This window comes from Zonotrichia leucophrys, chromosome 4, assembly GCF_028769735.1.
Source record: "Zonotrichia leucophrys gambelii isolate GWCS_2022_RI chromosome 4, RI_Zleu_2.0, whole genome shotgun sequence".
Lineage (NCBI taxonomy): Eukaryota > Metazoa > Chordata > Aves > Passeriformes > Passerellidae > Zonotrichia > Zonotrichia leucophrys.
This window is the reverse complement of record NC_088173.1, coordinates 44334172-44347427: the sequence shown is the minus strand read 5'-3', so window position 1 is coordinate 44347427 and position 13256 is coordinate 44334172. Positions and strand designations below refer to the sequence as shown.

The 13256-nt window shown below is 58.3% G+C and overlaps 1 protein-coding gene across 12 annotated transcripts; it reads right to left on the bottom strand.

Annotated features, from left to right (window-relative positions):
- Positions 1 to 2085: 2085 nt before the first annotated feature.
- FGF5 (fibroblast growth factor 5) lies at positions 2086 to 11869 on the bottom strand. Of its 12 annotated transcripts, none has more exons than XM_064711527.1 (5): positions 11778 to 11848; positions 10699 to 11294; positions 10329 to 10580; positions 6540 to 6643; positions 2086 to 3687 (listed from the first exon to the last, which is right to left on the bottom strand). In XM_064711527.1, the coding sequence occupies exons 2-5, from the start codon at positions 10799 to 10801 to the stop codon at positions 3349 to 3351; spliced, it is 798 nt and encodes a 265-aa protein (XP_064567597.1). In that variant the 5' UTR covers positions 10802 to 11294; positions 11778 to 11848; the 3' UTR covers positions 2086 to 3348. The 12 variants fall into 12 exon arrangements, 9 of the variants coding, with proteins under 9 accessions (XP_064567597.1, XP_064567600.1, XP_064567602.1 ...); XR_010439944.1 differs by lacking the exon at positions 11778 to 11848 and having other exon boundaries at positions 2087 to 2493; positions 2964 to 3687; positions 10699 to 11765; XR_010439945.1 differs by lacking the exon at positions 11778 to 11848 and having other exon boundaries at positions 2087 to 2493; positions 3129 to 3687; positions 10699 to 11765.
- Positions 11870 to 13256: the final 1387 nt, after the last annotated feature.

The following is a 13256-nucleotide window of genomic DNA, read 5'->3' as shown; positions in this document are numbered from 1 at the left end:
CTGCTGTTCACCAGCTATGCTGACAACCTAAGTGCTATAAAATGTTTTTTAGCTCCTCATAGCAAGGTCCCCCCCAAACTACTATTTATGGTAGTTGTTAATGTATTTTCCTCAAGAGGCCAGGAAAGCACACCAGTAAGTGTTTGAAGATGCATGCACCAGGGAATCAGAGAGAAGCAAGGCAGGAACAGAAATCAGAGGGAACCAGGCACAGGACTAGATGATGCACGGCTGCAAAGCCCAGAATTACCGAGGCAGGCTCAGCTTTCACAGCAAGCGCACGCTGCCTGCCACAAGTGTGAGAAGGCACAGCTTAAAAAAAAAAAAAAAAGAAAAATCTAAAGCCTGAAACTGCATTAGCTGTGCCTGAGCTGCCCTCGCCAGAGACTTTCGGGGAGTGCATCAATACAAGCCCCAAGGCTTTTCCAAGGCGAGTTGAAGGAGTGGGGACACGCCGTAACAACAGAAAACATCCCGGGTGGAGGAGCGCGTACCCTGTGACAGCGCCCACAGCCAAACAGGCGCCTGGCTTCACTCCCTTCGTCCCCGGGAGCACACCTGGAGGTGACCGGCCCTGCCACCGACACGGCCTGTGGGCATCCCGCTCCCCCTAGAGCTGGCTCCCAGCAGGGAGCACTGGCACCTCGGAGATGCGAATTCCAGCGCCTGGGAGCCGTGGGATGTCGCTGTGACGCGGCTTGTTCGAGCAGATCGTCCCTGGGAGCGACTCAGCGCCCAAATCCTACTCCACAAGCCCTGCGCAGGATCTCCTTCACCTTTCTGGGCCAGGAGCAGCTAAAGGCTGCCTTTGCCCACCCGAGCCAGCCCCACTGCCAGCTCAGCTCACACCTCCGGACGGTGTTTGTGCCAAATTATTTGACCCTCAGTGGCGGGGGACACACACTCTGTGTCTGCCCTGGTGCCCCTCGATGCTCTGCTGCTGACAGAGCCCAGCCCGGCCCGAGGGTCCCCAGCCCTGAGATCCCTGAAGCACCCTAAGGGACCCTTCAGGTCTGACATTCATTCATTTTTCTTTCCTCACCTGCTCCATAGGAAATCCTCTTCCTCTCACTCATGCTCAAGGCTGCTCCTTCCAAGCCATGGATTCAGGAGTGCAGGACACACATAAATCCTCCTGGGGGATGTGGAACAAGGCATATGCCTCCAGTAGGGGTGACTGCAGGGTGAAAATGGATAGGAAGGCATTTTTCCTCTCACAAGGTCAATGGATGTCTCCAAACCAGGGAGCTGGGGGGCAGTGCCATCTCATTGCACTCCTCACATGGCCCTTCCCAGCTCCATGTGGATTTGCACCTCCTCTGAAGGTGGAAATTGCCTGGAAAGGAACTTAGGAATCCTCTTCGTCCTCTCAGGTTTCTGGCTTGTTCTCTCCAGCACTGCAGTGGTACCTCTGAGATGGTTCAACAGGAAAACAAACAGGAAAAACACTCCAAAAAAAAAAGAAAAATTTAAATTTAAAATAAATATTGGCCACATTCTCAGGCCTTAAATCCCCTGGTGCTGAGCAAGCCCCTTGAATTCCTTTAAAGAGGAGTGTCTGACAGGAATAGGCAGTGCCTGCTGGATTCCCCAATCCTGCTCTCCCTGCTCCCTGTTTCAATTGCACAACTATGTTTTAATTATTACCACAACAGCAAAACACCAGCTTTTGAGGGTTTTCCCCCAAAAAGATGAAAAAAAAAGATGAAATCAATACCTTGTTTCCTCTGAGGGCATGCAGGGGCTCCAAGACCAGCACACTTGCTCCTCCATTACCTGCCTGGGCTAGCACCTGCAAAGGCTCCAATTCCATCAGCTCGCGGAGAGGAGCTGAGCACAAATCACTGGGATTCTGTCCCTGCACAGCCAGACAGCCCAGCTGGAAGTGAGGGGAGCGCAGGACACCCCTGCAGGACACCCCTGCCCCGGAGTTGGGATGCCCCAGGGCACAGTTTGGAGGGCAGAGCAAATGGAGCACACCCATTCCTTCAGCTCTGCTCCACCCCATCACAGCTTGTTTTTCCCTTCAGAAGAAGGGAATCAGGCACAGACAAGGCAAGAGATCACACAATCGAGTTATAAAATGAAACAGAACAGTTTTATTCCAGCATCCCCGTCCCATGGAGCACACATGTCCGGCCAGGGGCTGCCAGAGGGATGACAAAGGCAAAGAACCACAACCCCAAAGGACACAGCCACACTCAGATGCGGAGGAGAGCCTGATTATTGCTGCCGGACGCTGGCAGGGCTCATGTCCTGAGGGGCTCTGCCAACCTGAGCCCACCTGGGCTCCTATTAAGGCTTCACCGGTGAGGTTCGATGCTACCAGTGCCTGCACGAACAGCAACGCTGCTAAACACCCACTGCAAACTCCGTGTGCACTGCTACTATCACGATGGAGAAACAATTCCACATCAGGGCCGCCAGAGTGGGGGAAACACTCCCCAGGGGACCAGCAGCTGTACCAGCACTTATTGCCACATCGCCACGCTCCTGGAAAACAAAAACCTTGCTTCCTGCCTCTGCAAATGTATTGAGTGTGATAAAATAAATCAGCAGCAAAAAAGGTTGGACGAAACCGGTGGGCACCTGGGGGCCACAGGCATCCCTATCCCGTGGGGGATACCTGCGGGGGGGCTCCTCCAGGGAGCGGGAATGCCCCGGCACTGGGGCAGAGGTATTTCAAAGCAGGCATCCAATCTGTGCTCGGACGGACAGGAGGAGACTCGCTCCTCCAGCTGTCCAGGGAAGAACGGGAGAGACCGCCAGGGGCGGGCTGCAAGCAGCCACCGTCCCCCGGCCTGCGACCCCCACAAAATACATCCACACATCCATTATTGCCAACAAAGGGTCTGGAGAGCGCCCCGCACCACAGGTAAGGCGGCAGAGTTCGCAGGGCTTGGTCTCTGGGTTTAACCTGTGGAAGGGAAGAGCTGGCTTCCGAGAGAGGGAGAGGGACAGACCTGGATGCACGGTGCCTGAGGTATGGTCGGAGGAAAAAGTGCAGCAAGAAGGAGATGCGAGAAAAACAAACAAAACCGCTTGGTTCTGAACATCTCTCTCGTGTGAAAATGATTGTCGAAGGAGTCACTAGTGAAAACAAGAAAACATGTTCGCTGTAGAGGTACCTTCCTACTCAGGGTCCCAACAACAGAACGCTCACCCGAGGTCCCGTCCAGTGCTGGAATTCACGGCAGGAATTCTCCTTGGCACGCCTCCGGGGATGCCGCCCGGTCCGTGCGGTGAAGAGACGAGGCCGATCCCGGCCCGGGAGGCTCCCGGTGTCCATGCGCGGAGGGGGACATGGGTCCCCGCCGCGGGCTCACTCCCGAGCTGCCCGGCGCGGCCCTACCCGAAGCGGAACTTGAGCCGGTAGCGGGCGGGGCCGGGGCTCCTGCGCGGCGGGGCCGGGGCGGGCCGGGCCTTGGGTGGCGGCTTCTTGTCGGGCAGGGCCACGGTGAAGGCGAGCTCGGGGGGCTGCGGGTGCCCGAAGCGGGGCAGGAAGTGCGTGGAGACGTGCTGGGGCCGGGCGCGGGGGCTGCAGCCGCGCTTGGCCTTGCCGCGCTTGTTGAGCGCCACGTACCACGGGCGGCCCGAGCGGGGGCTGCGGTGCACGGCCGAGGCGTAGGTGTTGTAGCTGTTCTCCTGGAAGCGCTCTCGGAAATGGCAGTCCACCGTGAAGCGAGCCTGCGGGGACACAGGGGACACTGCTCGCAAGGGCCGGGGGGCAGCTGTGCCCCAGCGCTCCCGGGCTGGGCTGCCCCCCCAAAGCCAGCCCGAGGGAGTGGCTGGAAACACGGAGCACCTGGAAACACGGAGCACCGGGCACCTGACTGGAAAACCCCAGGCAGAGGTACTCCAGGAGCTGCTTGCCACCCAGGTTTGGGCTTTCCTGGGGAAAAACATCCCAAAGCCAAAGAGCAGAGCCCAGCACTGCACCTGTGTGCACACAGCCCCGGAATCCCCGTCTGTAGCACCTGGCAGCTCCCCCAAATGCTCTGCCAGACTTTAACCTGGTGGTGGGCACCGTGCCCGGTGCCCCAAGGACTTCCCCAGCTCCATTCCACAGCAACACCTCCAAACCACGGACATGGAGGAGATGCTGAGCTCTGCAGCTCCCAAACCGGCCACCCAGAGCAAGACCCAATCCCCAGCAGGGCTTTGTAAGCACAAGGGAAGTGTTCAAAATCCCAGATTTAACCCAAGAAGCTGAGCCTTACAGCACAAGTGACAGAGCCCACAGCCTGCCACCAGCATTTCGCCTCATAGCACTTGGATTTAGGCCTTCTTCAGCTTGCTGGTCCCGAGGGACACCAACTCTGTGACTCATTTCTGCTCTCCCCATCTTCCATACACTCTCCCTTGCTGTCTGCCCCATGCACAGGCCTCCACCTTTCCCAGCAAGGCTTTGCTGACCCTTGGTGCTCCTTGCAGCCCCAGTGCTCAGGCAGAATGTCCCACATGCCTGGGAAGTGCATCAGCAGCTCCCTCACCACGATCCTGTCAGACTTGCCCACCTTCTGGCTTCTCAGCTCATCACTGCAGTGCTCCAGCCTGGAAAACCCACTTTTTTCCCCACACAGGGCAGGGGGAGCAGCCACATCACATGGCTGGCATTGGAGTTGCTCTGCAGAGCTCCAGAGCTGACCTGGAGTTGATTAAATTTCCAAACCCAGTTGAGCAGAGATTTGCCCCAGCCAGGAATGCAGCTTGGTGGCAGCTCCTGGGAAAGGAGAATTACCTGGACAAGTCCCCCCGGGGTCCATGCTGGACAGGCACACAACCCCTCCCACCCTCTCGGTGCTAAAAATGGCCAAACAGGAGAGCGAGGGTTTACCAACGAGGAAAAAGCCATCTGTGCACACAACTGATAATTGCTGGGATATCTGTCATCTTCCGAAGCTGGTGCCTCTAAAAATGAACCACTCGGTAATTTAATTAAGCTGGCATGAAAAAAAAAAAAAAGAAAGAGGAGGAGGAGGAGGAGAGTGCCTATGAAACACCGAGCTGGGATGGAGCAGAGCCCGAGAGCGAGTTTTGGAGGAGGCCAGATTCCTGCAGGAATGAGTTTTGCCTGCGGTTCAGTGCGGAGCCCCCAGCCTGACTCCCATATCAAGGCTCTGCCCTGAGTGACGGGCACAGGACGTGCTTTGTGCTGCTCAGCACTCATTAGGCCATGAAATAACCCCCGTCCTGCCAGCACAGCAAAGAACAACAGATGCTGGGTTTGCATTATTGGCATTGTTCAGCCCAGCAATCTTGAGACATTTGGGTCAAGTTTCTACAATTCTGCAGCTCTCACCCGAGCGGGGCACCGCATGTCCTCACCCCTGCCCTGACCCTCCGACCGAGGTCCCTCTCCAGCCCTGCCCTTTGTGTGTCAACAATTAACTGTGCCCCAACGAGGCTTGATTTAATTTCTGCCTGTGCCAGGGCGTAAATCAAGGCTGCAGCTCAGATAAGAGGCCCATTGTACGCCAGAGGAGAAGGCTCTGGAGGGTCCAGCAATCTCCTCTCCATCCTTTCCCTCTCCTCCCGCTCTGCCCCTCTGCTCTCACCTCATGTTTTTTCCTCCATAAAACCATTCCCCTTCTCCCTTAGATCCCATTCATGCTCCTAGGTGATTTCTTAAAAGAAGCAAGCACAGGCTCACCTAAGCATCAGTAGGCTGTAGGAGCAACACACCAGAAAGGCTTACGGGAGAGAGAGGTGAGTTCAGAAATCCCTCTGGATGTGATCTGAGGCCTCGGGCAGCTCAGGCACATCCGTGACATCCACCCTGGCACCGGGAGGTTTGTCTCAGAGCTGCGGGGTGGGTAACACCCTTTTCCTTTTCCCCAGCCCTGGCCGGGCTCCCTGGGAAGCACCCTCAGGGATGAAATGCTGCCTTACAAATGCCCCTAACATGTACACACACCTTTCAGAGGCACCCACTTGGGTGCAAGCACAGAGGCTCACTGTGTTTGCCTAAACCGTCCCTGGAGCTGACAGCAAGAAACAGGGAAGCAGCATCCCGAGGCTGGAACCAGCAGCGAAATCAGCTTATGGATTCCTCCGACACAGAGAGCTGGGAAAAGCATCATGAGACCTGCAGGAGACCTCAGCCTCCAGGCCAACACCCTGCAGAGAAAGGTGACCGGGATTCTCCCACCCTGGCCGCAGCCCGGCCCTCACCTGCCCCAATTCCCTGCAGCCAAGGGCAGAGCCAGCCCGAGCCGCGGCGCTGCCGGCGCCACGCGTGCTGCCCGCCGGGAGGAGACATTTGGCCAAACCCTTCTGCGCGATCTGCGGCAGCTAAAAATAACCCGGCCGCGCTCGGGGAGCCGGCTCTGCTGATGCACACCGCGCCGGGCGCGCTCCCGAGGGCGCGCTCCGCACACGGTAAAGCCCCGAGCAGGAAGGTGGGCTCGGGGGGCTGCGGCTCCACCTGTCCCCTCGGTGTCTGGTGGCGCCGGTGCCGGCGCTTGGGAGGTGTCACAGAGCCTTTAAAAATGCACCACACATACTGGCGGGGGGGGGGGGGGGGGGGGTTTACTTACACTTGCATGGAGTTTTCCTTTTTTTGACATCGCTAAAAATTTGTTGCTGAAAACTCCTCGTATTCCTACAATCCCCTGAGACACAGCAAATATTTCCAAAATACCTAGGATGACAGAAATCCCAGAATAAATCATAGTTCTTTTCACATCGGCGTGACAGAGAAAAAAATAAATACAACTTAGTCTGACAGGTTTGCATTTCCTCTCCCACGTCCCTGCTCCTTCCTCAGCTGCCTGGCTCCACCCAGCTCCTGCTCCATCTACTCTGGGATGGATACGGGCTGGTTGGAGGGTTTTTTAAAGCTCCATTTTGGGGCACAATTCCTGGCTGGGCTGTGGTAGAACAAGTTCACCCCTGGGGAAACCACCTACACCAGCCGGCTGGGATCAGAGCTGCCCGTGCCATGGACACCGCACTCGGGAAGTCTGGGTCCCACAAGCCAGCTGGGACTGGAGGCACCCTCACAGCCCAGCCATGGAAATAATGCGACTTTTCTGAGCGTGATTGAGGCTCTGGCCCCTGATGGGGCACGCAGGACCTGCAGCTCATCTGACACAGGAAATGCAGCCTCCGAGCATCCCTCAGCAGCAGCACCCACACGGCACCTCCCCAGGTGGTGCGGGGTAACTCGGGCACAGGGCCGGGTGCCCCCCAAGCCCTGCCAGCTGGGAGGCACCAGCACGTCCCCAGAGCACCCCTGGCACCCCGAGGAGCCGGCACTGCTGCCCCGCTGCAGCCCCAGGGGCTCCGTGGCCGCGGCCCCAGAGGGAAGAGCCCGCAGAGCATCTCGTCCGGCCCCACAGGGCTGTGGGATTAACATGGTGCCGGGAGCCGCCGCGAGGCCACGCTAAATCCCCCAAGGCTGGGTGTCGGATCTCGGCTTCCCACGTTTATTTTAAGGAGGAAGCACATCCCCCTGAGGCGCCCCAGTCCCAGCACCAAGGGCCTGGGGCACTTTGGGGGGGTTACAAGCCACCACACCCCTCATGCCACAGGCCACGGGGCTCAGCAGCCCCACTGGAGCAGGGCAAGCCCCTTGTGAAACACCTGCCTGTCCCCAAGGGCACCCCAAACCCTCCTGCCCTTTCAGGGTGGCCCTGCTGCCATGGCAGACACGCTCCTGTTTGTTGGGGTTGCCCGGGGTCAAGCCCCATTTCCCAGAGGCCAAAGGCCGGGTTTCCCTGCCAAAAGCCATCATCCTCTTCGTCCCGAGGGCCTCGTGAGTGCCACAGCCCGGCACTGCCCCCCTGTCACCGGCTGGGGCTGGCTCTGCTCCCACGTGTGGAGCTGGTGTCCCTGTGGCCTTTCCGGGGGGGATAGCTCAGCTTAAGGAGGAAGGAACTGCACATAATTCAGGTCTCTGCAGGACAGCTGTAGCACCAAACCTCTGCCAGCCCTTCCAAACGCGTGTCTCCCCAAACAGCCATGGAGTGGGGGCCCCTTTTCCTATCCATCCCCTAAACCCCTCCAGGCCGTGTGTCCTGCTGTGCCCACCAAACACTGAGCAGGGCTCCTGGGCTCCCGGCATTCCTGCCCAGGGGCTGCTCTCCCTCCTGGAGCCTGTGCAGTCTGGGCCCCAAATCCTTCGGTCCTGGGCAGATGTGGTGGCTGCTGCGTGAGTGCTCTCGACAGCTGAGCCACTGCCAGGGTCACCTCGGGCCCGAGCCCCCGGGCTCCTGGAGGGATTTTTCATCCCCACCTGCCATTTCATTCCCTCCAGCAGGATATCATGGCAACTCCGACCAGAGGATAAGCTGTGAGTTAGCACAGCTTTCTCTCAGGGGAACGTCAGCCTCAGTCCTATTTTTAAACTGAATATATCCTATCACTCTGCTGGGAGAATGAGAATGCAGTGAGAGGGATGGAAAAGTCCCACTGGGAAAGGACCGAAAAGGGGCAGCATCTCCTTCTCCCCCAGGTGCCTGGAGTGGCAGTGCAGCCCTCAGGCTCTCACACCATCCCCTCGGACTGGGCAAACCCCCGGGTGGCACTTCCCTGAGGAACACAGGCATCTCCCACGTATCCCACAGAGCACAGCCCCCCCAGCACCCCAAACGCCCCTTCCCGGGCCCGCCGGGGCTGCAGCTCACCCGAGGCGAGGGCGACAGGAGCGAGGGGCTCCGATAGCCCCGCGGGGATGGGAAGCCCGCAAGGACGGGGATGCTGAGCCCCGGCAGCCCCCCCCCCGGAGCTCCCGTTCCCCACTCACTGAGCGGACTCGCGTCGTGGGCGCCGTCCACGCGGCCGTCGGGGTGCAGCTGGAGGTGGAAGCCGATGCCCACCCGGCAGTACAGCCGGCCCCGCCGCCGATCCGGGCGGCTCCGCGGGAAGCGGCTCGGCCCCGCCGCCGCCGCCGGGGAGGAGGAAGAGGAGGAGGAGGAGGAAGACGCGGGGGCGTTGCGGCCCCGCTGCGCCCCGCCGGGCACCTGCTCTCGCCGGGCGCGGGCGGGCAAGGCGAGGAGGAGGAGGAGGAAGGACGGGCTCATGCTGCCGGCGGGCGGGAGGAGGGAGGGAGGCAGGGCGCCGCATCCCGCTCCGCTCCGAGCCCTGGAGGGGGGGACCGAGCACGGGGGGAGCCGGGCCGCCCCTCCCCGCTATTTATAACCGGGCGGCGGCCCCGCACCTGTGCCCGGCCCCACGCGCCCCCCCATCCCCCGTGCCCGCGGCAGATGCGGGGCTCGGGGTGCATCTCTCTGGGAATTAACTTGTCCTCCTGGCCGGGACGAGGCCGCGGGGCTGCAGGACCCTGGGGACAGGCTCAGGTTGCAGCCCCCTGCCCGGGGTTCGGGGGGTGACACGGCAGCTGCACGGCCAGCCCAGCCGCGGGCAGGGGGCTCGGGGCAGCCCCCGAACCTCAAAGCCGCTCTCCCTCACTCACGGGACCCCGCTCGGCCCTCGGGGATAACTGGGGGGGGCCCATCACGACCCCCCAATGGCATCTCAGGGCCTGCAGAGAAGTGGTGGCCGTCCTTATCAATCCACAACATCCTCCTTGGCTCCCAGGCAAGGGGTACACAGCCCCAGCCTCCCGCCACCGTCAGGGTGACAGCACACGTGCCCGGTGTCCCCCAGCACCATGGGCCGAGCTCCTCCCCAAACACAAACACACCGACAGCACAGCATCGCCGCGCAGGAGGAGACCCCGCAGCAACAGCCCATCCATCCTCCTGGCACAGCTCTTGCATGGATTAGGCTTTCCTCAGCTCCTAGGGCAGCTCCATGTCCTCAAAGCCACTGGAGAAACCTCACCTGGCCCAAAGCCAGCAGGGCCGGACACGCTCTGCCCTGCCCGCAGCCCCCGCTCCCCCCTGTGTGCCCTCAGCGCTGCCCCAGCCGGGGCTGTGCCCACACCCTGCCAGGAGCCGCCCCTCGGCCTGCCCAGGGTGCTCTGGCTGCAGGGCTCGTCCAGGCAGGGATCAGGTTCGGCAGGAAGGAGGCAGAGCCGGTGGCACGCCGGAGGGTGACCTCCGCCTCCCGAGGAAGCTGAAGGTCGGGGGCACAAGGAGGGAGGGACACGGGCTGAGGAGCTGCATCCAGCCTGGGTAACACCTGGCACAGGCTGGTGCGAGCAGATGATCTCACAGCATTGCTGCCATTTCAAACCATTTCTCAGCAGATATCTATATCCACAGAGCTATATGCACAGGCGTTATATATAGACATGTATACATAGACTGCCCTATATATAGATGCACATACCTGCAGGAAGGTCAGGGCACTCAGACCTTGTTTACTTCTCCCAGCTGTAGGGGTTAGCCTGGCAAAAGCCATGACTTCCACTTACCCACCTCCTCTTGAATTACATGCACATGCTGATTCCCAATCCGGATCCATGAGAAGGATGAGGAGCTGCAGGACTTCCTCACCTCTCGAGTGGTGTTTGTGTGAGACTTCCTGTAGCAGCACAGCTGAGGAGAGAAGGCCACCTTGCTCCAAGAGGATTTCCTCTTGGGCATCTTGGTGTAAAGGCTGCAGCTGGTACAGATCATGGCAGCAAAATCCCTGTTCTCCATCTGAGGCAGCAGAAACCACTTCTGCCCCTGAAAGTAAAAAGCAAATTCAAAAATGTTCAGAGTTACCATCCTGGGGATGAATGGGCACAGTAGCAGCCCAGGAGCAGAAAGGAGGCATCTGCATGCCCAGGCCAAGGATACTCACCTTGAGAAACTTCTGTGGCCAGAGGTTCACCAGCAAGTCCAGCCCCCTCAGCTTCCACCCTATTGCGCACCCTCACAGTTTCCAGCAGCACTCCTGGCACCATCCTGGCTGCCAGGCAGCCTCTGCTCACTCACACTGCTGTTATTTCCCCCCGAAGAATTCCCAGACAACTCAAACCTTGGAGGGGGGGCGACCACCAAGAAGTCACACCAGCCAGGTGTGCTTGCCCAGGCTGGTCCCCAAGACCTGCTTTTGGAAGGATCCCTGCTGCAGTGAACATTCCTGACCCTTTCTGGGGGGGCCCAGTGAGGCAGCAGAGCCCTTAGGGGTTCACTGGTTGCCTGCACTCCCTTTTCTTTGTGGTGGAATGGGACAGCTACAGGACAGCATCCCCTTCTGTGGGGACTCCCTTGTGCCCCTCAGAGCAACACCCAACCACCCTCGACTGTCACAAGTCTCCATAGCACAAGGTGTGTTTTCATCCTCACTGTGACACTTCAGGGCTCACAACAGCGCTGTGTGGTTCTGGGTGCTTCTTCATTCTTCCCCTGCCTAACACACCCGTTTCAAATACTCCAGGCACTCCTGCAGCACAGCTCAAAAAAAGCCCCAAAGAACACCAACATAACAACAAACCAAACACGAGGTTTAAACCTAAATAAATAAGCAGACGTAATAGTGAACTTCCCAGAGCAATTGTGTGTAATTGCCTTTGGCAGTAGCAACCCTCACTCACACACACCAGCAGCTTCAGAAGCCTAATGCTGATGTTATGTTATTTAAATTATTCAGGGCTCCGTTACAGAGGAAACTCAGCAAATGGGGAGGCAAAGCTGTGTTTCAAGTGTAAAATTCCCCGACTGAAGATGAGAAGGACTCTTCTGAGCCTGTTTGATCTGCTGCAGAGCACTGGGCCTGCGAGCTGCACCACAGGAGCGCTCCCCCCTCCCCGTGTCAGCCTGGTGCTGCTAAATTGCCACTTAAAAATATGCCAGGCAAAGCATGGGGAGACATAAGACCAGCCAGCAGAGCCTGGAAACAAAACCCCTGCAACGAGGATGTGCCTGAAGGAGACTCACCACAGTCAAAGAGGGGGTGGCAGGCCCCCAGGTCCCCCTGTACATCCCCCTAGAAGCGTCCCCTCTCCTGAAACACAGAGAACTGCAGCTGAGTCAGGAGTTTGCAGAACCAAACACTCTACCAGGAGGAGGTGCATTAAAAAAGGTTAATTTCATTAGGATGATTGTCCAAACCTGTTACCAGGAGGGAGGGTGTGCATTAGAACAGGTGAATTCAATTAAGATGCTTGCCCTCCTCTTACGTAATTAAGATGATTATTACCTTCAGGTGGTGGGGAAAGCACAGGTGCAAGTGGTTAACATGCCCCACGGGCACGAATGTCACCGAGATCACTCAGAAGCCACCTCACAAGCCACCAGGATAAGGATAGAAAAGAATTCTAAAAAGTGAAAAGCACTATGTCTAAATAAAGCTCAGAGCGCTCAGGCATTCCAGTATTCTGCAGGACAGCAGTGTATCTCAAAGAGACATCCCCCACTGTGTTTTGGTTTTTGTTTGTCTTTTTTCTAAGACCATCAACATGTTCTGTACTGGGCTGGGTCTTTCCCCACTCCAAATCTGCCCTTAGCAGCAGGGAAAGCAGGGAAGGAATACTGTACAGTTCATGGAATTTTCAAACAAGGGAACCACTTCAGCCTTTCCTAGACACCCACAGCTGAACAAAGCGTTTTCCAGAGCTCGGTGATGCAGTGAAATCCTAGTAGCTGATTTTCCAAATGTAACCAGTGAGAGGTTAACTGGAGATAGGCACTGCACACAGAGGAGCTCGGCCTCCTCACAGCAGTGGCAGCAGATGTCTGTCTGTCCGGCACGCTGCTCGGCACCTTCACGCACAGCGCAAAACCCAACACACAGATTTTGGGGTGGCCTCCGCAGGCTGGCTGTGAGGATGCTCAGGGGTTGGGAGAGCCTCGCCTGTACACCTCTCTCCAGACCTAAGGGACACAATCCACATGACATTCTGTACAGCCCATGCCCACACTGGCTTGTGAGCAGTTCAGGTGCCCAGTGCTAATCCATTCCCAAACCTACACAGGCACAGCTCCTGCTGGCTCGGGCAGGAGGGGATCAGGCCCCCAGGCAGGCAGCTAGCTCCAGCTCCAGCCCGAAGTGCACAGACTGTGGGTCTGCTGCCTGTGGCTGCCTTCAAACAGAAACCTCTGTGGGCGCAAAGCTGCCTTCTGCTCCCCAGGAACAGCATTGATATCAGGATTTGTTGAATTATTATCACTGTCGTGATTTGCAGCGTGGCCCAGCTACAGGGAAGATGGAGCAGTCTAAGGGCTGCAGGGCACAGGGAATGGGCTCCCCAAATCCGAAGGCTGCTCATCCTTACTCCCAGCTCCTACTTGCTGTTCCTCCGCAGCATATCAAAGATGCCCCTCGTGAGTAAGTTTCAGAGGCAAATGCATCTGTGGGCTCTGGCAGAGGCTTACAGGGGCAGCTCTCTCCCAGAGAAATGCCCAGGCGATGCCCCA

What these genes read in the sequence shown, in the direction of transcription:
- FGF5 (XM_064711527.1), bottom strand. Translation starts at nt 10,801, where the DNA reads ATGGTGCCAGGAGTGCTGCTGGAAACTGTGAGGGTGCGCAATAGGGTG. An exon ending in TGCATGTAATTCAAGAGGAG is followed by an intron (nt 6,644 to 10,328) that starts GTGGGTAAGTGG and finishes CTGTCATCCTAG; the next exon opens with GTATTTTGGAAATATTTGCT. An exon ending in AAGGAAAACTCCATGCAAGT is followed by an intron (nt 3,688 to 6,539) that starts GTAAGTAAACCC and finishes GTGTCCCCGCAG; the next exon opens with GCTCGCTTCACGGTGGACTG.